The sequence below is a fragment of the Lissotriton helveticus genome, chromosome 1_1 (genome assembly GCF_964261635.1).
Source record: "Lissotriton helveticus chromosome 1_1, aLisHel1.1, whole genome shotgun sequence".
NCBI lineage: Eukaryota > Metazoa > Chordata > Amphibia > Caudata > Salamandridae > Lissotriton > Lissotriton helveticus.
The window spans coordinates 91,728,815-91,754,517 of NC_136057.1; the positions used below are offsets into that span (position 1 = coordinate 91,728,815).

General features: G+C 43.8%; 1 protein-coding gene across 1 annotated transcript in view; it reads left to right on the forward strand.

Annotated features, from left to right (window-relative positions):
* LOC144754842 (uncharacterized) overlaps positions 1-20,656 on the forward strand; it is a 32,822-nt gene extending 12,166 nt beyond the window's left edge. The window contains exon 2 of the mRNA XM_078643131.1: positions 14,932-20,656. Within this exon, the coding sequence (XP_078499257.1) occupies positions 16,182-18,131 (1,950 nt within the window). The 5' untranslated portion in view covers positions 14,932-16,181 and the 3' untranslated portion in view covers positions 18,132-20,656. The remainder of the gene's footprint in view (positions 1-14,931) is intronic.
* The last annotated feature ends 5,047 nt before the right edge of the window (positions 20,657-25,703 follow it).

The following is a 25,703-nucleotide window of genomic DNA, read 5'->3' on the forward strand; positions in this document are numbered from 1 at the left end:
ACACTGGAAAGGAAACAAGCTACCGGGGACCGGTTTCTGGCATTTCAGCCTCTTCGGCCCGGCTTGCTTGAATCCTGATGGTGCAGTGAGCAAGGGACTCATGTCTGAGCATACCCTTCCACGCTTAGGGTGGACAAAATAATTAACAACAAGGGGTGGTGATGGACAGAGTCTCTGAATTAAGCAGAAAACTCTCACCCAGTCAAGAGATCAGGGCTAGATCCAACACCGTTTTTTAGCTCGCTGCATCATCCCAGTTTCAGAACCTGGCTGTATGCAAATTAGTCTGTTCCTGTCCCAGTGCATGATGGGAACAGGGCAAACCAAACTACAAAGCCAATTCTTACACTGGAAAGGAAACAAGCTACCGGGGACCGGTTTCTGGCATTTCAGCCTCTTCGGCCCGGCTTGCTTGAATCCTGATGGTGCAGTGAGCAAGGGACTCATGTCTGAGCATACCCTTCCACGCTTAGGGTGGACAAAATAATTAACAACAAGGGGTGGTGATGGACAGAGTCTCTGAATTAAGCAGAAAACTCTCACCCAGTCAAGAGATCAGGGCTAGATCCAACACCGTTTTTTAGCTCGCTGCATCATCCCAGTTTCAGAACCTGGCTGTATGCAAATTAGTCTGTTCCTGTCCCAGTGCATGATGGGAACAGGGCAAACCAAACTACAAAGCCAATTCTTACACTGGAAAGGAAACAAGCTACCGGGGACCGGTTTCTGGCATTTCAGCCTCTTCGGCCCGGCTTGCTTGAATCCTGATGGTGCAGTGAGCAAGGGACTCATGTCTGAGCATACCCTTCCACGCTTAGGGTGGACAAAATAATTAACAACAAGGGGTGGTGATGGACAGAGTCTCTGAATTAAGCAGAAAACTCTCACCCAGTCAAGAGATCAGGGCTAGATCCAACACCGTTTTTTAGCTCGCTGCATCATCCCAGTTTCAGAACCTGGCTGTATGCAATACTCTGTCCATCACCACCCCCTTTACTGTATCGTTTTGGCCACCATAAGCGTGGAAGGGTATACTCGGATGCGAGTCCCTTGCTCACTGCACCATCAGGATTCAAGCAAGCCGGGCCGAAGACGGCTGTAATGCCAGAAACCGGTCCCCGGAAGCTTGTTTCCTTTCCAGTGAAAGAATTGGCTTGGTAGTTTGGTCTGCCCTGTTCCCATGATGCACTGGGCCAGGGACAGACTAATTTGCATATAGCCAGGTTCTGAACTGGGATGGTGCAGTGAGCTAAAAAACGGTGATGGATCAAGCCCTGATCTCTTGACTGGGTAGGAGTGTTCTGCATTAATTCGGAATACTCTGTCCATCACCACCCCCTTTACTGTATCGTTTTGGCCACCATAAGCGTGGAAGGGTATACTCGGATGCGAGTCCCTTGCTCACTGCACCATCAGGATTCAAGCAAGCCGGGCCGAAGACGGCTGTAATGCCAGAAACCGGTCCCCGGAAGCTTGTTTCCTTTCCAGTGAAAGAATTGGCTTGGTAGTTTGGTCTGCCCTGTTCCCATGATGCACTGGGCCAGGGACAGACTAATTTGCATATAGCCAGGTTCTGAACTGGGATGGTGCAGTGAGCTAAAAAACGGTGATGGATCAAGCCCTGATCTCTTGACTGGGTAGGAGTGTTCTGCATTAATTCGGAATACTCTGTCCATCACCACCCCCTTTACTGTATCGTTTTGGCCACCATAAGCGTGGAAGGGTATACTCGGATGCGAGTCCCTTGCTCACTGCACCATCAGGATTCAAGCAAGCCGGGCCGAAGACGGCTGTAATGCCAGAAACCGGTCCCCGGAAGCTTGTTTCCTTTCCAGTGAAAGAATTGGCTTGGTAGTTTGGTCTGCCCTGTTCCCATGATGCACTGGGCCAGGGACAGACTAATTTGCATATAGCCAGGTTCTGAACTGGGATGGTGCAGTGAGCTAAAAAACGGTGATGGATCAAGCCCTGATCTCTTGACTGGGTAGGAGTGTTCTGCATTAATTCGGAATACTCTGTCCATCACCACCCCCTTTACTGTATCGTTTTGGCCACCATAAGCGTGGAAGGGTATACTCGGATGCGAGTCCCTTGCTCACTGCACCATCAGGATTCAAGCAAGCCGGGCCGAAGACGGCTGTAATGCCAGAAACCGGTCCCCGGAAGCTTGTTTCCTTTCCAGTGAAAGAATTGGCTTGGTAGTTTGGTCTGCCCTGTTCCCATGATGCACTGGGCCAGGGACAGACTAATTTGCATATAGCCAGGTTCTGAACTGGGATGGTGCAGTGAGCTAAAAAACGGTGATGGATCAAGCCCTGATCTCTTGACTGGGTAGGAGTGTTCTGCATTAATTCGGAATACTCTGTCCATCACCACCCCCTTTACTGTATCGTTTTGGCCACCATAAGCGTGGAAGGGTATACTCGGATGCGAGTCCCTTGCTCACTGCACCATCAGGATTCAAGCAAGCCGGGCCGAAGACGGCTGTAATGCCAGAAACCGGTCCCCGGAAGCTTGTTTCCTTTCCAGTGAAAGAATTGGCTTGGTAGTTTGGTCTGCCCTGTTCCCATGATGCACTGGGCCAGGGACAGACTAATTTGCATATAGCCAGGTTCTGAACTGGGATGGTGCAGTGAGCTAAAAAACGGTGATGGATCAAGCCCTGATCTCTTGACTGGGTAGGAGTGTTCTGCATTAATTCGGAATACTCTGTCCATCACCACCCCCTTTACTGTATCGTTTTGGCCACCATAAGCGTGGAAGGGTATACTCGGATGCGAGTCCCTTGCTCACTGCACCATCAGGATTCAAGCAAGCCGGGCCGAAGACGGCTGTAATGCCAGAAACCGGTCCCCGGAAGCTTGTTTCCTTTCCAGTGAAAGAATTGGCTTGGTAGTTTGGTCTGCCCTGTTCCCATGATGCACTGGGCCAGGGACAGACTAATTTGCATATAGCCAGGTTCTGAACTGGGATGGTGCAGTGAGCTAAAAAACGGTGATGGATCAAGCCCTGATCTCTTGACTGGGTAGGAGTGTTCTGCATTAATTCGGAATACTCTGTCCATCACCACCCCCTTTACTGTATCGTTTTGGCCACCATAAGCGTGGAAGGGTATACTCGGATGCGAGTCCCTTGCTCACTGCACCATCAGGATTCAAGCAAGCCGGGCCGAAGACGGCTGTAATGCCAGAAACCGGTCCCCGGAAGCTTGTTTCCTTTCCAGTGAAAGAATTGGCTTGGTAGTTTGGTCTGCCCTGTTCCCATGATGCACTGGGCCAGGGACAGACTAATTTGCATATAGCCAGGTTCTGAACTGGGATGGTGCAGTGAGCTAAAAAACGGTGATGGATCAAGCCCTGATCTCTTGACTGGGTAGGAGTGTTCTGCATTAATTCGGAATACTCTGTCCATCACCACCCCCTTTACTGTATCGTTTTGGCCACCATAAGCGTGGAAGGGTATACTCGGATGCGAGTCCCTTGCTCACTGCACCATCAGGATTCAAGCAAGCCGGGCCGAAGACGGCTGTAATGCCAGAAACCGGTCCCCGGAAGCTTGTTTCCTTTCCAGTGAAAGAATTGGCTTGGTAGTTTGGTCTGCCCTGTTCCCATGATGCACTGGGCCAGGGACAGACTAATTTGCATATAGCCAGGTTCTGAACTGGGATGGTGCAGTGAGCTAAAAAACGGTGATGGATCAAGCCCTGATCTCTTGACTGGGTAGGAGTGTTCTGCATTAATTCGGAATACTCTGTCCATCACCACCCCCTTTACTGTATCGTTTTGGCCACCATAAGCGTGGAAGGGTATACTCGGATGCGAGTCCCTTGCTCACTGCACCATCAGGATTCAAGCAAGCCGGGCCGAAGACGGCTGTAATGCCAGAAACCGGTCCCCGGAAGCTTGTTTCCTTTCCAGTGAAAGAATTGGCTTGGTAGTTTGGTCTGCCCTGTTCCCATGATGCACTGGGCCAGGGACAGACTAATTTGCATATAGCCAGGTTCTGAACTGGGATGGTGCAGTGAGCTAAAAAACGGTGATGGATCAAGCCCTGATCTCTTGACTGGGTAGGAGTGTTCTGCATTAATTCGGAATACTCTGTCCATCACCACCCCCTTTACTGTATCGTTTTGGCCACCATAAGCGTGGAAGGGTATACTCGGATGCGAGTCCCTTGCTCACTGCACCATCAGGATTCAAGCAAGCCGGGCCGAAGACGGCTGTAATGCCAGAAACCGGTCCCCGGAAGCTTGTTTCCTTTCCAGTGAAAGAATTGGCTTGGTAGTTTGGTCTGCCCTGTTCCCATGATGCACTGGGCCAGGGACAGACTAATTTGCATATAGCCAGGTTCTGAACTGGGATGGTGCAGTGAGCTAAAAAACGGTGATGGATCAAGCCCTGATCTCTTGACTGGGTAGGAGTGTTCTGCATTAATTCGGAATACTCTGTCCATCACCACCCCCTTTACTGTATCGTTTTGGCCACCATAAGCGTGGAAGGGTATACTCGGATGCGAGTCCCTTGCTCACTGCACCATCAGGATTCAAGCAAGCCGGGCCGAAGACGGCTGTAATGCCAGAAACCGGTCCCCGGAAGCTTGTTTCCTTTCCAGTGAAAGAATTGGCTTGGTAGTTTGGTCTGCCCTGTTCCCATGATGCACTGGGCCAGGGACAGACTAATTTGCATATAGCCAGGTTCTGAACTGGGATGGTGCAGTGAGCTAAAAAACGGTGATGGATCAAGCCCTGATCTCTTGACTGGGTAGGAGTGTTCTGCATTAATTCGGAATACTCTGTCCATCACCACCCCCTTTACTGTATCGTCATAGCTGAAGTAAGCATGATGCTGGAATTGGGAGTTCTAAAGCCTTCTGAGGGCCCCTGGACCTGCCCGGTTGTCTTAATCCCATGGGTAGATGAATTTATTGACAGGTAGGGAGCAGCCAAGTATCTGAGTATGTTTCATCTCACATCAGTGTACTGGCTGATAGGTCAGACGACTCCAGGAGCAAAAGAAATATCTGCATTGAGATGGGTATTATCAGTTCACTGTAATGCCCTTTTGTTTGAAAAATGCATCTGCCACTTTTCAAAGGTTGGTGAACTAAGCCCTTGCTGGATTAGAATCCTTGAGTGCAGCATATCTACACAATATTGCTGTCTTTAGCTCCACCTGGCAGGATCACCTGATCCACCTTAGGAAAGTACCGGAGGCTCTGAGAAGTGCAGGCCTCATTATCAAGGCATTCAAGTGCCAGATAGGGCAGGGAAAGGTTGCATATTATTTTTTTTTTGCAGTTTTATATAGCGCGAATTAGACCCGAACTGAATCAGGTATCAGAGCGCTTTACATAGCACCAGTTACGTTACATGAGGACACGCATTCATTTTAGGCACAGGGAGATTAAGTGATTTGCCCAGAATCACAGGAGGTTTTTGGCGTCGTTACCGAGACTCGAACCCAGATCCCCAGGTCCGAGGTCGAGCGCCCTAGCCGTTAGGCCAACTCCTCTCCCTACTTACTTACTGCATACTTGGGTCACCTTGTTAGTGGATGCCAGGTTCAACCCTTACAACCCAAGATCTAGACCATTCTGGACTGGGTGGCTCCAACTACCCAGACTCAAGTGAGGGCCTTCCTTGGCTTCCCTGGTACTGTGGGAGGTTTGTGAGGGATGATGGCACCATTGTGGCACCTTTCACAGACTGACTTGAATTTGAATTTGAATTTGTATAGCGCGTAAATCTCCCATAGGTCTCATAGCCCTTGCATGAATTCGGTGAGAAAACTGGATAGGGGGTTGACCAAGGTCTAAAAGAGCCAGGTTTTCAGGTGCTTGCGGAATGTGTTATGATTCTGATCAATTCTAATTGATAGGGGTAGAGACTTCCATGTTTCTGGGCCTATTTTAGAGAAACATCTGTCCCCGTTTCTGACTGTGCGGACTTTTGGGACTGTTAGAAGGTGTTTGTCTGAGGATCGGAGGGTTCTAGTCGGGCAGTAATCATAGAGTTTTCTTTCCAGGTATTTTGGCCATTGATAGTTTTGTGGACCAGGCAGCATATCTTAAATTTGATACGTTTCTTTATGGGGAGCCAGTGTAATTTCCTGAGACAAGGGGCCGATGAAGTGCGGGGCGGAAGATCAAGGACCAGCCTGGCCGCTGTATTTTGAAGGTTCTGGAGTTTGGTCAGGAGACTTTCATTGATGGCAACAAGCAGTGCATTCCCGTAGTCCAGGCGACTCATGATTAGGCCCTGGACTAGGGGCATACGGGATGATATGGGGATCCACTTAAAGATCTTTCTGAGGCTGCGCATTAGTCCTATGCTGGTGTGTACTACTTTGTTAACGTGAGATGACATGGATAGTTAATTATCATCATCATTCAATCTTTATTTCGGCCATTGGCCATCAAAGATATACCATAAAACATATATAATCACTATAAAATCGACATACATAATCAATCACAGTGTAAAACCTTGAAGTTACATACTCATAAAACTACATTAAAAACTGTAAACCTTAAAATTACGAGGGAGCCTGCATCTTCAGAATACGGGTACGAGTGTGCCAGACATTGGTAAGGAATTTTGCTAATACAAACACAGTTAAACTAGAGGCATCAGTTTTTAAAATTCTATACATTGGGAGGTGCTCCCTACAACCCAGATTTCTGATCAATGGTAGGAGCCAATGTTTCCTCGCTGCCTTGTAAGCTGGGCAGAAGAGGGCCACGTGTAAATCGCTTTCCTCCGCGGCTGCGCAAGCCGGGCACTGCTTGGTGGAGGGAGGTGATGACCAGGAGCTAGTAAAAGATCATAGGGGCAATGTGCCATATCTCCATTGGAGAAACAGCTTCCTGGCCAGCACAGGGGAGATGGCATCTAGGACCCACTCCTGCCTATACGAGTCCTTGCTCTGCGTGAAAACAAAAGTTAGTGACCCTTCACACTGGCTATCTATGGCCGTAGCTAATTTTTGTTCGTGATAGGCGGTGGCCAGAGCTCTCTTTGAGATATTTAATGAGGCATTAGCAGGGTTAGACCAAAGGTCGGGGAGCCCCAATGCCATACAGGAGTTTCGGATATATTTTATCCAGGGGATCATTAGCACTTTCGGGTGGGTCAATAGCTCCATTAGTTCCGCCCTATAGGCAAGAAGTTCATCGCTACTCCACAGCCTTCGCCAGAAGGCTATGGGTCTCAAGCCTAATTCTTCAGCTATGGGACGCAACCCCAGATCTAGCCTCAGGGGGAGGAGCGGGGTGCTGGGCGGAAGTGCAACTATCTGTCTGATGAATTTATTCTCTGTTAAGGACAGACTGCGACAAGATGTGTGTCCCCACAATTCCGCTCCATACATAGTAGCACCCCTGGCCTGCGCCTTGTAGATCTGAATGAGCGACCCCAGTGGTCGGTATGTGGAGCCATTCAACATCCGCGCGATACCCCCTGTAGTCTGTACCAGTTTTAGATTGGCCCTGCTCTGGTGTGATCCCCAAGACATAGTTTCATTAAGAGTTACACCAAGGTAATCGAAGGTGGAAACTCTCTCGAGCCGCGAGGCTCCCAATCGCGGATTTGGCCGCAATTTATGACTTGGGTTCAGAACCATAAACTTAGTTTTGGCCGCGTTAATTTCTAAGCCCCTATCGGTGCAAAAGGACACGAACGAATCGAGGATCCTCTGTATCCCCATTGGGGTTTTGGACAGCAGCAGGGTGTCGTCTGCAAACATGATTGCAGGCACCCTACTACCGTTCAATTTGGGGGCGTCAGTGTATTCAGTGGCATTTAGGTGGGCAATCACCCCGTTGACAAAGAGGCAGAACAGGGTCGGTGCCAGCACACAACCCTGTCTAACCCCTCGGTCAACGGGGAATCTATCGGTCAGAGCCCCGGACCTCCCGCACCTCACTCGAGCATAGTTTTTATCATGTAATCTCTGCAAGATTATCAAGATGTCCGGGGGGACGCCCATCTCAGCCAAGACGCTCCTCAATTTCCCTCTGGGCACCAGGTCGAAAGCGGCCCGCAGATCCACAAAAATTGTGTATAGGCTGCCGCCCTCGAATATCGCTGCCCTCCAGTAGATAATATTCAATCGGAAAACCTGGTCCACTATGGAAACTCCCTTCCTAAATCCCGCCTGGTACGGGCTAAGGACGCCCGACTCTTCTGCCCAATCTTGGAGCCGGTTCAACAATACCCTACCAAACAGCTTCTGTGCCACATCGATTAGACTGATTGGTCTGTAGTTGGCTGGGAGAAGTGGCGAGCCCTTTTTGAAAATAGGGACCACCTCCGCCCCCAGCCAAGTACTGGGGATTTCCATGCCGTTGAGAACTCCATTAAACAGCACGGCAAGGTAGGGCGCCCAAACATTGGGCTCCTGCTTAAACAGGTCCCATTGGGCTCCTGCTTAAACAGGTTAATTATCAATAGTAACTCCCAGATTCCTAAGTGAGTTTTTTGGGGCACACAAATAGTGAACTGGACTGTGAGCTGTCTAAAGGCTTTAGACATTCTGAAGGAAGCAATGTGCTCTGCAGCTGTTCTGAAAGCTGCATATTATGTCAAGCAATTCATTGTGCAGACTGATGCCTCTGAACATGGTATAGGAGCAGTGCTATCCCAAAAACATGACCAAGGTCAAGATCAGCCACTGGTTTTCATCAGTAGAAGGCAAATTCCCAGGGAACAGCGTTGAAGTGCCATTTAGATGGACGCCTTTGCTGTGGTTTAGTCCCTTGAGAAGTTTAGGTCAAACCTGTTTGGCTCTCACTTCCTAGTTCAAACAGACCACTGGCCTCTCCAATGGTTAATGCAAATGAAAGGTGAAAATCCCAAATGGCTAAAGTAGTCCATCACCCTACAGGGAATAGACTTTGAAGTGAAACAGAGACCTGGGACTGCCAATGCGGATGGACTTTCCAGGTTGTCCCATTTAGACGATGTTAAATGTTATGTTATGTTAAAAATACTTATAAAGCGTGCGTACACCACAAGGTTTCAGGGTACTGCGGACAAGGGAGTCCTGCCGCTAAGTGATTCATTCAAAAGTCTGGCGAAAGAGCCAGGGGCCTTATTTATGAAGGCCTTGCGCCGCCGGTGCGTCACTTTTTCCCATGTTAAAAATGACGCACCGGCGGCGCAAGTCCTTCATAAATCTGCCCCCAGGTATTTAAGAGTTCCCAAAATTGAGGATATGATATCATCGATCTAATGTCCTGAAGGAGAGAATTCCAAAATTGAGGGGCCAGAACCGCAAATCTTAGTCCCCCTATTTCTAATGTTTAAAGGATGGAGTAGCTAGGGGATTCAAATGAGAAGACCTAAGATCCTGAATGTGGATATATCTCTGGACCCGAGTAGATACAGACAATGGGCAGTTGCCATGGAGCACTTTAAAGAGGAGGCATCCCAACTTGAATGCACTGCGTTCGACTACCAGAAGCCAATGTAACTTTTTCATAAGAGGGGTGACATACTGCATTCTTGCCTGGCGAGAGATTAATCTAGCAGCCTGGTTTGGCACTAGTTGCAGTATTTTAGATTGATATGCCGGAATGCCAAAGTAAAGAGTTAGTGTAGTCCGTATGAGAGATGACTAAGGCTAAAGCAACTTGGGTAAGAGCTTCAGTTGTGAGAAATCTGTTGTTCTCCAGTAATGGGGTAACTTTCATAGATTCACATGCTTGAATCATTCCCCGTCGTCGAAGTGGGATTCCCACGGTACATAGAATAGCAATATAGCAATAGCATAGCTAAAAGAGCAATAGAAAGTATTGTAACATGGATGTTAGTAGGAAAAAAACATGTCACTTTAATAACTTGTCCAAGTCATTAGAAATGGTACAAACTCCAGCCAATCAGGTGACAGCACTCTCTGGAACCTTCTCCTTAGATGCTCAGGCTCTCAGATTTTCTACCGCGTGTTGTGTGAAGGGAGTCTCCCTGAGCTCTGCTCAGTACCTCTACCTTTTCTCTTCAGAAACTCTTCAGAATATTTTCACTGCTTTGTCTACTAGAAAGAGGTCACTCATCAGACACTGTGAGTCTTGTGGGAAACTCCGGCTTCATTCCGAAGACCCCCACAAAAAGTGTATCTACTGCCTCCACCCAGAACATCAGGTGAGAGATTGTAAAATCTGCATGACTTTTCCTCAAAAGAGTTTAAGAGACAGAGAGACACGTCTACTTCTGTGGTTACAGAACCTCAAGACCAAGGATAATCCCTTATCAGATGTTGAGAGTGATTCCTCTCTCAGGACTGTAATCTCTAGGAAGTGGGCTAGTGAGGCTCAGATGGTCTAAGTCTAAGGTGCTCAAGAAAGAACACACCTCTACTCATGAAGGCCAGACTTCTTCCTCAAAAAGGGCTCTTGCTCCTTCTAAGGGACTACCTATGCCCTCTACGCCTCCGAGATCTGCCTCTAAGTCTCAGTTGTCTAAGTCTCTTCCAGAGACAAATTTGCCTAAAAAATGGGTTCCTCGTCGATGAAGACTTCTGTCGCCACTGCTACCACGACGACTTCCACCTTCTCTTCTCCTCAACCTACAATGATTATGTCATCGGCGTCTTCTCCGTCGATGTTTGTCATGGTGTCGGTGAGGCCTTGCTTGTCTGCCACCTCCCTCACTTCGTTGTTGATGAAAAAGAGGACTGTCTCCAGTCGATCGTCGACGGATGCCTCCTAGTCAACGAGACGGTCGATGGCTCTCAAGGCTCTACCTGCTTCGTCAACAGATGCCTCGTCGAAGGTTGCCTCATCATTGATGGGTGCCCGAGTCAGCAGCTCTGGCTGCTGCACCACATCATCTCCCCATAGCAAGTACATAGGTTGGACACTCGTCATTATGAGTTCCCGGGCTCCATGATGGCTTTGCTGAAATATGTGATGTTTGGCACCAAACATCTCAACATAATAAACTTTCAATGATTCCAGTGTAGATTTTTATTAAAAATTGCAAAACAGAGGGCCCCTTAGAGGGGTCCCCTGAAACCTACCAATCCTTAGTGCGGTAATTGACTGACCTGAGCCAGCCTGCTACCACCAGAGTGTGTTCTGACCTCAGGGGAGAGTGCCTGCGCACTCTGAGGCTGAGAACAATGCCATTCCTGGGTGGAGGTGTTCACATCTCCCACTGGACAGGAAGAGCCATCCGTGGTGGAGAGCTTCAGAGGTCTTGCCTCCTTTGTAATGCGACCCCAGCCTCTCCTGTTCGAAGGAGCTGGCCTCCATCCTGTCCTCACCCCCTTTTTGGCAGCAGGACAGGCCGGGAACCTTTGGTAGAATAGGAGATGTGCCCCCCTCTGCCAACTACACCCCTCGGGTACTAGAGGCTAGGTCATGTACACTTTTCAGTGCCCACCATCTTGAAGATGATGGGACTTATCCACTTAGGGCTAGGACTGTGTCCTCCTCTCACAGAAGGTGGGCATGTTAGAGGGCGTTGACACCCCAGGCAAAGGGCCCATTGGACACCACCTGTCACTCCCTTGTAAATACCTAAATCTAGTTTTTAGGTGGCATCCCCAGTCTCTGAACTTCAGTTCCTGATGACCTAAGAAGAGCCGGCCACTACCAATGTGCACCAGCAGAGAAGATTGCAGAGAACTACTGTACACAGGTGTTCCAAGACCTTTTTAAAAAAAATAAAATCTGGATCCCCTACGGACTGCTGCCCACCACACGCCTAAAAGAAGCCTTCACCGGCCTCCCGGGTCCAGCCCGCTCTCTTCTGAATGAGTCCCTATTCTAGGGTTGTGTCCCTAAGGCCTTTAAAGAGGCAATTGTGGTTTCCCTTCTGAAGAAATCAGGAGCAGACCCCCAGAACCTGTTGAATTACCACCCAATGTCTTTGCTCCTGTACCTGGCAAAGGTACTGGAGGCTCATGTGGTGAAGTGCCGGACCAATTTTATTTAACAGTTGAGTTAACAGCCGCCTGGACTACGGGAACGCCCTATAAGCAGGAACAACAGCCAAACTTCCGAAACGACTTCAGCGCATACTGAACGCATCCGCACGACTCATCCTTGACATCCCTTGCCACAGCCACATAACCCCCCAACTGAGAAACCTGCACTGGCTCCCCGTCAGCAAGAGGATCACGTTCAGGCTCCTCACCCACGCACACAAAGCGTTCCACACATGGGCCCCGAATACCTCAACAGCCGCCTTTCATTCTACACTCCCACCCGCCAACTCTGCTCCGCCAGCCTCACCCACGCCATCGTCCCACTGATCCACAGATCCACAGATCCACAACCGGAGGAAGTTCGTTCTCCTACCTGGCCGCCAAGACATGGAACTCCCTCCCCGCACACCTATGACTGACCCAGAACCATCTCACCTTCAGGAAGCACCTCAAGACCTGGCTATTCGAGCAGTAACAGCACCCCTCCCTCCCGTCAGCGCCTTGAAACCCTCACGGGTGAGTAGCGCGCTCTAAAAATGTTCTGATTGATTGATTGATTGACCTTAAGACTTGTATATTCCTGGACCAACATCCATGTGTGGGCTCTCTTAATAAACAGTTCTTTGTCTTTTAAAAGTGAAAAATATTTAGCTGGTTTGTAATTATTTTCTTAAAACTTTGTACTGTTAAAGACATTTCCCAGATCTCCGCAATTGACAATTCTTCAAGAGCTTTTTGCAGATATTTAAAGAAGGACAATTTTTCATTTTGTTGCATTTCTTTCCACAAAAATGTGCACATTTGGTTATTGATATTAGTTTTGATGTGTCTCCAGGTCTTAACGTACTGACCCATTCTTGCATATTGTTGATTACAAAAGCCAAATTCCAGACTTATCAGAGCAGGAGATACATTAAGTGGAAGCCAAAACAGATGTTTAAATGTATTTGTAATATCATTATTTAATAATGCAGAATCCAAACCACTGAGTATTTCACTTCCATATAAAGCTTGGGAGCAATTTAGCTATTATTACTTTTATTAATGGGGTATAGGTTGGGCCTCCCAAGGAGCTATAAAGTAGGCGAAATGCCCCTTGTAGACTTTTGGCTCTTATCTTCATCTCCATTTTATGATATGAAAAAGATCCTTTCTCGTCAAACTGTATCCCAAGATATTTAGAACATTTAACTTTTTCTAGCTCCCTCTTTTGGTGGTACCATTTGTATTGACTGCCCTTCCGTTTCTTGGTACTGACTTCCATTACTTTTAGTTTTGTTTAGTTTATTGTCATTTTGTTCTCAATTGAATACATTGATGTTTTGTTTATTAATTGCTGCAGTCCTATCCTTGTTTGGCTTAGCAGGACGACCTCATCAGTGTATAATAAGTTCGATATTTGTTTTTCAGCCAGCTTTGGTGAGTCTGCTAACTCATTGTTCATTGCAAGGGTAAAGTCTGATAAAAATAGATAAAATAAATATGGAGCTAAAACACACCCTTACTTTAGGCCTCTAGTTTTTTACATTTTCCTCGAAATTTCTGAGCCATTCCCTAGCTGGACTCTTGTCCAAGTATCGGTATATAAAAATTGTATTGCATTTGAAAGGCTGGAGCTAATGCCATAACAATCCCGTTTCCTCCATAAAATCTTCCTATTTACGCAGTCAAAGGCAGCTCTAAAATCAACGAAACATAAATATAATGACTGTTTTTTTGTTTTATATTTTTCCATTAAAATTCCCAGTGTTAACACATTTGTTGTTGTACCTTGACCGTGTACAAAACCTGATTGGTTCGGTGGAAATAAATAGTTTTCATTAGTCCGATGAATTAACTCCCTTAAGTCGAACCGATGCAACTAATTTAGCTTCAATATCTTGGAGCGTAATTAATCTGTAATTGGATGGGAGGGACCAATTCCCACTTTTTTATATAGGAGAAATTATAGATCCGATCCATGCCTCGGGGACTGTTCTTTATTGGAGAGCATGATTAAATACTGGTGTTCGATAGCTCGACCAATATGATGCTTTCTCCTTATAAAACACAGCGAGAATCCCATGTGGGCCGGGGGCACCATTGGATCTCTGATTCTTTATTAATTTACATACTTGGTTTTCTGTTATCTTTCTTTTCTCCTCCTATTCCATTTATAGCCCAATCAGTAGAATTCACAGCCATGTTAGGAGTAGGATTCAAATGCGTATCTATGAACGATACCCTTTCAGATTCAGTTACTGTTGATGAAGTAGATTTGCTACTAGATCTACTCAGTTTGTTTAATAGAATCCAGAAGCCTTTTGAATTACTCAATTTTGCAAGCATATAGAGCTTTTGCCCACAACTATTGCTTTTCTTGCATTTTGTCCTTCCAGCTCATTTTCCTTACTCCTGTATTTATCTTTTTGAGTTTTACTCTGTAAATTAAATTAACTTCAAACTTTTTGATCAATCTCAGGATTCTGTTACGTCCTTTTTTTAATTGATGGCTTTCAAACGAAATTTTCACCAATGAACATGCTGCTTTTTTCCTCCACTGACCTTTATTAGCATATTATTGAGATTGTGGTAATTATTTGCTTTGTGAAGAGAGACCATTTTTCGACAGCATTCGAATAATCTCCTTCGAAGTGAAAATCCACAATTGCTTGCGCAGTGTTTGTAATAGAATCTTAGGTGTTATCTGACCAATAAAGTTTCTTATAATTTACTGTCGTTATTTCTCCCGGAAGTGTCGTATAGTTTTCAAATCTTAGGCCATTTAGGTTTAACTCAATTATTTGTTGAACTCCATAGGGTAGATGTATCCTTTGTGAGCTTAATAAAATGTGGAACATTCTACAAATCCTCACTCCTACATCCAAGTACTCTCAGGCTACCATTCTACACTCTGCTCTGTCTGAAAAACAGCTCAGCATATTCAAAATTCTGCATTGATTTGGCTTGTAAATTATATTTTTGGAAATGTACATGTATTAACAATTTAATTTTAATACTATAGGTGATTGAAATTACGAACAAAGAAAGCAAGATTTAGCACTAAGCAACTGAATGTCAGTGCCATAAGAAGGATTATTTTGAAAAATTGAAGGACATCCAGCATTCTACGTTTAAATAATTTCCAAAAATCTAAGTGTGGCGAGGAAAGTACTATACCTGTAAGTGAAGTCTCTAATTTTGCATTTCATTAAACCAGAGCAAAGCCATATCTGTGCACACAGCATCAGAAATAATGTAGAAAGACCGCTTCAGCATCCTCATCTGAAATACTATCAGAAAGACAAATTGCCTCAGCATGACAGAATAACGTTCATCTAAAGCATCATGTAATTCTAGAGAGGAAGCACACACTTCATAAAAGAAAGTTACAACTAAAGGTTTCTTCTGGATACCATCAAAGAAAAGACGCTGAAAGAAGACTCCGAAGCTGACACGTTAACAACCAAAAGATTGGAAAATCACCTTTGTTCAACAACCGTTTTTAACCAGTTACGCAAGTTTGAGACTATTTGCCTTGGGATATAACACCTTGACCCACTCTGTTCACTCTTGCGAAAACCTTAAAAATTCAACACTTTATTGTGTTAATGACCATCTCAGATTGTTTCCTTTTTATTGTGTACTGTTCTGTAATTCTATGTAAATCGCCTGAACATTATCTGTTGTGCAGGAGTGATATTTAAAACTGCGAAATATAAAAATGGATTAAAGGAGCACCGTTGCGCTATATCTAATGTAAATAAATCGTCATACTCCGAACTACAAACCTTAACCTTACACCAAACATAGAAAGGGTAGAAGGAACTGATGTTCTGCGACTAATGATCCACAATAGTACTCTGCACGTTCAAACGCCCTCAGTTACTGCCATTACAAAGTGCAAAAAGGTACTTATCAGTTTAATCAGTAAATATCAGACTAACACCTTATTACTGCATTGCTAAGAACCTATACAAAAAGATTTGAGAAAAACTTCAGTCACAAATTAAGTTACTGCCGAAGAGGCTATTACCTAAAGACTATTATCTGCTAGAAAAATGTCAACAGGTGTTACAGGACTGCTTCCCGACATTTTTTGCTCAATTCAAGTGTTGAGAAGATTACACACAATTTCTTTTAGAGAAAAGTGCTGAACATTATCTAAACAAGCCCGACTCTAAAATCGAGGCAAAATAACCGAAGTTAGGGAGAAAAGTTACCTGTGCCCAAAAAGATACAGCCATAAATCTTATTCCACAGATTTTTGACAGAATGCTCACAGGGGAAACCCACTCTCAGTGCAAAGTATGCCAAAAAAGTTTCAGGCGTAAATCTTATCTCACTGAGCATATGAGAATCCACACTGGGGGAAAACACTCTCCGTGCAAAGTATGCCAAAAAAGTTTCAGGCGTAAATCTTATCTCACTGAGCATATGAGAATCCACACTGGTGAAAAACCTTTTCAGTGCTCTGAATGTCAGAAAAGGTTTAGTATCAAACCGAGTCTATATCGACATGAAGTAACCCACTCTGTGGAAAAACCTTATCAGTGCGCTGAATGCCAGAAAAGGTTTTGTAACAAACCGAGTCTATCTCGACATGCATTAAACCACTCTGTGGAAAAACGTTATCCGTGCTCTGAATGCCAGAAATGTTTCAGTGATCAAAGCACTCTGACTCGGCATACAAGAACCCACACTGGGGAAAAATCTCATCAGTGCCCAGAATGCCAGAAATGTTTCATTGACAAAAACAGTCTCACTCGGCATACAATAACCCACACTGGAGAGAAACCATATCAGTGCACGGAATGCCAGAAATGTTTCAGTTTCAAAAGCAGACTCACTGAACATACAAGAATTCACACTGGTGAAAAACCTTTTCAGTGCTCTGAATGTCAGAAAAGGTTTAGTATCAAACCGAATCTATATCGACATGAATTAATCCACTCTGTGGAAAAACCTTATCAGTGTGCTGAATGCCAGAAAAGGTTTTGTAACAAACCGAGTCTATCTCGACATGCATTAACCCACTCTGTGGAAAAATGTTATCGGTGCTCTGAATGCCAGAAATGTTTCAGTGATCAAAGCACTCTGACTCTGCATACAAGAACCCACACTGGGGAAAAACCTCATGAGTGCACAGATTGCCAGAAATGTTTCATTGACAAAAACAGTCTCACTCGGCATAAAATAACCCACACTGGAGAGAAACCATATCAGTGCACGGAATGCCAGAAATGTTTCAGTTGCAAAAGCAGACTCACTGAACATACAAGAATCCACACTGGGGAAAAACCTTATCAGTGCTCTGAATGCCCAAAAAATTTCAAACTTAAATCACTTCTAACTGCACATGTGAGATTCCACACTGGGGAAAAACCTTATCAGTGTTCTGAATGCCAGGAAAGGTTTTGTAACCAACAAATTCTTTCTCGACATGCAATAACCCACTCTGTGGAACATCCTTATCAGTGCTCTGAATGCCAGAAATGTTTCAGTAGAAAAAGTAGTCTCACACAGCACATAAGAATCCACACTGGGGAAAACCGTTATCAGTGCACAGAATGCCAGAAATGTTTCAGTCAAAAAAGCAGTCTCACTAAGCATATAAGAATCCACACTGGGGAAAAACCTTATCAGTGCTCTGAATGCCAGAAATGTTTCAGTGAAAAAACGCATCTCACGCTGCATATAAAAACCCACACTGGGGAAAAACCTTATCAGTGCTCTGAATGCCAGAAATGTTTCAATGAAAAGAGACATCTCACGCTGCATATAAAAACCCACACTGGGGAAAAACCTTATCAGTGCTCTGAATGCCAGAAATGTTTCAGTAAAAAAAGACATCTCGCGCTGCATATAATAACCCACACTGGGGAAAAACCTTATCAGTGCTCTGAATGCCAGAAATGTTTCAGTGAAAAAAGATATCTCACGCTGCATATAAGAACCCACACTGGGGAAAAACCTTATCAGTGCTCTGAATGCCACAAATGTTTCTGTCAAAAAAACAATCTCACTGAGCATATAAGAATCCACACTGGGGAAAAACCTTATCAGTGCTCTGAATGCCAGATATGTTTCATTCGAAAGAGCAGTCTCACTCAGCATATAAGAATCCACACTGGGGAAAAACCTTATCAGTGCTCCGAATGCCAAAAATGTTTCAGCCAAAAATCTCATCTCACTGAACATGTGAGAATCCACACTGGTGAATAAAATTATCAGTGCTCTAAATGTCAGAAAAGATTCAGAGTTAGAGATGGTTACAAGCGCCATAAGAAAACACACCATCAAAATAATTCAGTTCTCCAAATGCCAGAAAATCATACATTTTAAACTCAATCTCACTCTACATGAGCAGACGCACACAGGGGAAAAACATTACCAATGCTGTGAATGCCAGAAATTCCTATTTGATAGGCACAGCCTCACTAACTATAAGCAACTCCATACTGATGAAACACCTAATGAGTGCTCTGAATGCCAGAAAAGCTGCAGAGAAAAGCGCTATTTCACAATGAGAAACTCCACACTGCAGAAAATCCTTATGGCAAAAGAGCATTTTTACCCCTTCATTGTACGTTCAAGCACAGACCATTGCATGATCTATGTAGGGAAAATACTCTGTGCACTGAAAATGTGTTAAAATAACAGAAAGTTGATAATCGCATTTAATAACTTCTCATACCTGGATTTATCTAGAAGAGAAGTATGTTAATTCTAGCATATTTTTGATACCACAAGGTAAGACATTTGGGGATCTTTATCTGATATCTTTATCAGTAAGTTATCCGAAATTATTGAATATAAACTTTTCCAAGTATTATTTCTAAAGATTAAGGAATTGGTCATTGCTAAACTAACCCCAGCGCGTATGACTACAATAACCACCTCTCTCAAATCAATATTGTGCTTGTTTTAGTGAGAAAGCTAAAAGATCTAGGAGAAACCAGGAACTGGCGTCAGTATTTTTCTAAGAAAGCTTCAAGGTTTCAAAGCTTAATATATACCTTAAGGATGTATTACATATTCAGAAGGGACACTATTAACATTCCCCTTCCAAATTCTGAATTGTTAAATGGGCTTAGTACATTTCAAAAAGCGGTTTAGCATTTGCAAACTCTGTGAATTACCGAACCAGTGGATTTTTGAACAATAAAACCCTTGATACATGAGGCCATTTTTCTGAATTCCCTCCAAATTAAGTTTGCTAATGTTAGTTGAATGATAACCGGTGCATGTACCTATTTAGTGTTAGTGTTGCTTCAGATCAAATAAAACCATCACACATAACTCTTACACAATACTTAAAGACAGAATTTCTGACATCCAGCTTTAATGTTTTGTTAAATATATTTGCAAATGTTACTTAAACAGGAAAGCATCTAAAGCGGTCTCTGGACATAAAATAGGATGTAATCATAATCTTTAGATACATTTTCTGAGTTTCAGGACCAATGTGTGTCTTCAGGGTTTCTCTAACCCACTATAATAAACATATTCAAACCTTTTAGATTTGTTATGTTTGCACTGTTTTCTATTGCAGACAATAATCTGAATTTAGACCAAGGATCAATTCCACCCATGGCTTTTAAAATCTATTTATCATTGACTTCTTTTAGTGTTATCGCAAATAAAACTGTAATAGAACTGATCTGAGAGATGGACCTTCAAGTATTATGCTCAGTCAATTTATTGAACAAACTATGCAGTTAAAATCTGAAAAGATTAGATCCACAAGCATTGCCTGACCACTGTATTTTACATCCATAGATTACTAATCAGCACATTTTCTCTAAGTACAATTCACTCATCTTCAATTTTTCGCGGAGCTCGTTCTGTGTTTGTTTGAACTCTTTAAAAATATGACATTTAAATGTCCAAAAGTTCAGGAATTCTAGTTTCAAGACTGGTCGAACCTTAATGAATGGTATACCTAAAGATGCCCTTCTGTTCCTACATTTTATTGTGCACCATGATTCAGAAATGGCATGTTTTTGCTTTCGGAGGTAAAATTCTAAACATATTTATTATTGTTGCCATCTGAAACATCATCACTAAATGGAAAGATAACAACAAGTGGTCCTGTGATGCTTGCTGGAATGGGAAGTGTTTAATCAAAAGGTGGATTGAATTCAAGTTTAGGTGACAAATATACCAAAGTGTATGGTTTTTGTATATATTTAAAATTGTTGATCTCCAAAAAGGCCTAAATCAATAAATCGAATTGAAATTCAAGTTTATCATTTTAATCCTATTGTTGGAAAAGATGCGATTTTGAACCCCATGAGGCGGTTCCTTTCCAGCAAGCATTCAGGTTGTAATCATGAGTCAAAGAATGCTGAGGAGTTTAAAACATTCAAATTGAATTCAAATTGCACATGAAATGTTCATTGTTCAATATATTTCTCTTAGTATTTTAGTTTCCAGACTTTAGTGCTTAAGGAAAATAATTATTTTTGTTTTTCTATATGTAGGAAGCATTACATTAATGAAATCACTGTATCCCACCTTCTTTCTTTTCTTTCCTGTTCTTTATGAACGTTTCTATCGTTGAACTTTAAAGATTGCCTGAAATTCGGAATTGTGCTCTACATAACTTTGCTGTGTTACAGTATGTTGATTTTTATGTACTACTTTTGTCTCTTATGTGTATGGCAACTGATGTTTTGTTTTGCTTTAATAATCAGCTTATGTTTATTAGGTTTTATTATTCAATAAAATGTTTCAAACACAACAAATGGTAGTTGATATGTATTTACAACTGCAGCATTTTTATTGTGTGGGCACTTTCAAAGGGGCCAAAAATATGGTCTGCGGGATGACGGAGGACCACATTGGCATCAGCAGGGAGAGGTTTGGGCAGGTGATTGGGGGTACATGTAAGGTTGGAAGTAGGGGGAACAAAGCATGTACATTGTGTGGACTGTGACTCCTGGAGTTATTGTGAGGGATACCATGCTACCCTGTAAATGAATCCCCTAGTGATTATTATCAACAAACTTTATTCGGTTTTATAAAAGAAAACCATAAAAGTCATACATAAAATCATAAAACATCTTCCAAGTTACAGATTGACAAATATAATATGTCCAAGTTAATCAGAACACTAGATAAAAATTCATGAATTACAGTATAGAAGTTAATCGCAGCTTGACCTGAGTCTAACATCGACCCATAAAATGTTAAGCGTATGCAAAACAGTGTAATTAGAGAGGAGTTGTAAAAAGATAAGAGCTGGTCTCACCAGCCTAAAACCCTCTTTTTTGAGAATGGGAATAATCAATAACTTTCTAGGGACAGCAGAAAAACTACAAAACATTATAAAGTGCATCATGTCCTGAGGAAACTCACCGTTGCAGCCACAGGGCATGAGGCACTGGCCTCTGTGGCAACATTTGTGTTGTTTGTAGAGTCGCAAGCCATGCAGAGATTACATTTGTAGTGTCCAACGATTGGTGGCAGATTGAAACAAGCCTCAATAGTGTTATTTTTTCTGACTGAGGTGGACGCTTTAACCAAGTGATCTTTAAGGTTGTGCCCCCTTATAAAAGAGAAAAAGGGGGTTGCTGTACTTAGTTCGAGTGGGTCTAGTACAGATCAATGTTTTCCCACCAGTTTCGTCAGTTTATTGCTCACTGTGCTGAAAGTGGTGACACAGGTGATCCTAGTTAGTGATTTCTTATCACGTGGTTGGAGTAGGTGTTCCCGGAGGGCATACCACACTCTTTTCATATAGCGTTTCACTAGTTTCCTGGGGTAGCCCCTGGATGCTAATTACTGAAAGAGGATCTCTGCCTCATGAAAAAAGTCTTCCTTGAATTTGCAGTTACGCCTGATCCTCAGAAATTGCCCACATGGAAGGCCATCACTGGCTCCCCTGGGGTGCGCACTGTGGTATTCAAGCAGGGTGTTCCGTTCGGTGGGCTTTCTGAATAGAGTAGTGTATAACTGGCCATCCAAGCACTTGATAGTTACATCCAGGTAGTCAACCTGGTGTGCATCCATCATAGCTAAATTTGAATTTTAGGTCCGGCTGGCTTATATTGAGCCAAGCATGTTCTTAAGTCATTTACCAACTACAATTCCAAAAATGTAATCTACTGCATCAAGTGTCCGTGCCAACTATACTACATCGGTCAGACTACACAGCACATCAAGACCCGGAGCTCACAACACAGAAGCCGGATCCATTGTAAATTACTCACGGCGCCAATGGTGGAACATCTTTTGGCCCAGGGACATTCAGAAACAGATTTCACCTGGCAGGTGATAGACAGCTGATACCCGGCACAAGGGGCGGTAACAAAGAATCCATACTCTATCGTCTAGAATGCAAATGGATCTATAACTGCAAGACAATTGAAAGAGGACTGAACACTCTTGATGAGTGGAATACTTGCGTTTGATACCATGCCACCAAGGTCCCTTGAACCAGTTGTCCTCCTCATAGGTCTAACCTGATGAGCCTTTTGTCACCCACTATGCTAACCTTGTACAGAAATGAGGAATGTTACTTTTTGTGTTAACCATATCTACATATCAAGATATCTCATAACCTACAATGCGGTGCTGGAATTCGCTACGCATCCCTCATGTGTTTGTACTTTTCCTAGACTGAATGTGCACTGTAACCAATGTATCCTTACAGCTAGGGGGCTAATTCTGTATATCTACACTTGCCTTACCTATGAAACCCTTAGGCTCATCATGCGCACTGTAAATATAAGCACATACATTGGATACCTGACTAAGCACAACTGAGCATTAAAGGGCTACTCTCAAGCCCTGTCGTTGAAAATATGCACATTATAATTATTAGCACGTATACCCTGTTGTAACTTGTAATTTTTAATAACGAACAAGGGGTTGCAGGAAATACTAGCTAGCTATTACCTACTGATCCCAAAAGATGTATTGCCAGATTAAATACCTTATTGAATAGGGGCTCATTTTAAGTCCGCAATTGAATTTAAATGTCAACACTAAAGTAGAATTACGGCACGTAATAAGGGCTATTCCCAAGCCCGAAATTTAAGTATGTATACAGCATTAATGATTAGACATGTCATTCTGGAAAAGAGGGAACGATTAGCCATGCGCAAACGGGTAGTGTCTCTCCTGCATCTTACGCATGCTGCTCCAACACGCAGGCGCGTGTTAGCAGTCACTAGAGCGACGTGTGCATGAATTCTTGTGCGGGCGCGTAGGATCAAACACCCGGAAGCCATTATTACCTTGGCCCCCTCCCCCCACCCGCTGATGCAGCAACAGCATTCAGCACGACCGCCGCGTGGAGCAGGAAAGCTATCCTGGCCCAGAACACGGTGATTTAGTAAGTCTGCCTGCCCCGCGGACCCTGCTGCTTGTACACGACCTCCCGTTTCAACCTTGTAATTCCCGCCACTTTAATTACAGATCCAGATCTCAGACGTGAATCAGAGACTGTATTGGTAATTATGCTTATGCCCTATTTGAGCCCACGCTTTCACCAATGGTCAGCCCCCCAAGGCGGATAGTGTTTTATGTAACCAAAAAAATGTAAGTGGATCTAAATAAGGTGTACCAACAAGGATATCTTAATTGAAAATATCTATAACTTGTTTTTAGGACTCGACTTGAACAATTCTCCAAAACCCTCTTTAAATATGTGTATACTCTGCAAAGTATACTCAAGTAAGCATGGCTCAAGATTTTAACTGTAATTTTCACCCTTTCATAAATTAGTACTGTGTTCCATATTGTTTGATTACTCCTTTGTAGACTATGACCTCTAAATACTCACCTGTAACCATTAATTGATGTAGAGGACCCTCTACTCTAACTGAGTTGCCACTATGTACCGCTAAGACCCAGACTAGAATCCCTATTGATGGAAAATTGGGTTTGATTTTTGATGTTTTGCCTTACTCGCCCCGGATCCTTCCGTACTCGAGTGCTACATTAACCAGGCTTCGAAGAGACTGAACCTACATAGAGTACGTCAGACACTCCTCTGCTTCATTTACCTGCTCCCTTAATTAGTAAGTGTAGGTATGCGACACAGCGCGTAATGTAAAGGTCACCCTGGTGTCATTACCCCAAATACTTAAACACGCATTAGCTCTAATCCCTTCCCACACCTTGGGATGTTTTATGCAAAAAACTGTGAACTAAACTAAAAGCATGCCAACTGTTATTACTCTGGCACTGGGAGCACAACGACACTGTATTAATTAAATGTCCAGTAGGGCACAGTGCTAACATAAGCTCATTTTTTACTCCAGTTTCAGACTGCTCACTCTGTCCTGATGATGATCTTGACTATGTAAAGATCGGAACGCCGTCGACCCCCCCAATGAAAATCCCCCCATTGTATATATCGTTGTGGATTTCTTGTGGTTGTCTTTGTGATATTTTGTGTATCTTCACTCTCACTTAGTCACGTTACACACTTTTTTCACTCATGTGAGCACCTGAATGTACCTGTGTAATGCCAACTGGCAATCATAATGATTAAAAGTACACATGTTGCCCTACTTACTGTGCTCCCTAATTTATTCAATATCTAGATAAAATAACTTTTTCTTTGTATCTTTGAAGCGACTTGTTCCAGTTGATCGAGTAGCCCGAATATTTGCCAAATATTGTGACGATGTCTAGCACACAAATTAAAGATTTTTTTGGGGAGGTTAAATAGAGGAGAACGTCATCCGCGAGATTCGGTCCTCCCAGTCTGCTGACCACCGCAATCCACGAATCATCAGGTCTGCACAGATCCAGGCTGCCAGTGGCTCCAGGGTGAGGGCAAACAGCAGAGGGCAAACGGCAGAGGGGACGGAGGGTACCCCTGTCTGGTCCAGCCACCCTTTACTAACCGCTATCAATTTACAAGAACAGTCGGGCGGGATAACTCAATTTAATGTTGGTATTCAGTGGGCACATTAGGTACAAAGGTACCTAATCTTTGGTATAACCGCCAATTTCGCTGTAATTTTACCCTTTAACAATGGCGCCGTCTCTATATGGAAGCAAGGCATACTTGGGTCATGTGACCGGAATACGATTCCCACGCCGACTCACTATACTGCGATAAACTGCGAGCCGCCCGCACCCAAATTTACGGGAATAGCCATGCGGGATATTTTCAATGTAACATTTTAGATTCTGTAAGCATATCAAGAACATAGGCACCTAATATTTGGGAAGAAACAACTTTTTCGGCACAATGTTTACCTCTTACAAATGGCGTCGACCTTTCACTGAAGCAAGGCACACTCAGGTCACATGACAGGTGACCTGGGTGTGACTGACACACTGACACATTACACAGGCATCCTTCTGGTATAGGTATAAAAACAATGGCGCCTTGGATTGGTTGCAGGACGCCTTTCCTGACGGGTATACCTGGTGCCGGTGCCTTACTACAGGTATGGACTCCGTTTCAAAAGGGTGGGCGGAGTGGCCTTATCTTCCCGTTTGACTGCAAAGTCCATTGCTTGTTTACTAGGAGGACCTCTCTCCCTTTCCTTTAAACTAAGGACGACCGTTGTCATATCCTTTACTTTGGTACAGCACTTGTGGCTCTTGTTCGGTTTAGGTCTTAATTGGACCAACGTTCACTACCGGGGTTACGGATGGCCATTACTAATCATTCCCATCGCCTTACTTAGCGAGGTATGTGTAGTGTTTTTATAGTACCTTACAAATCCACAAGTAGCTATAATCATAATTTCTAGTGGGTGGGATCACAATAATGACCTTGCCTTAATCGCATGTTGATACACGACATTGCTTAACTACTAGTGG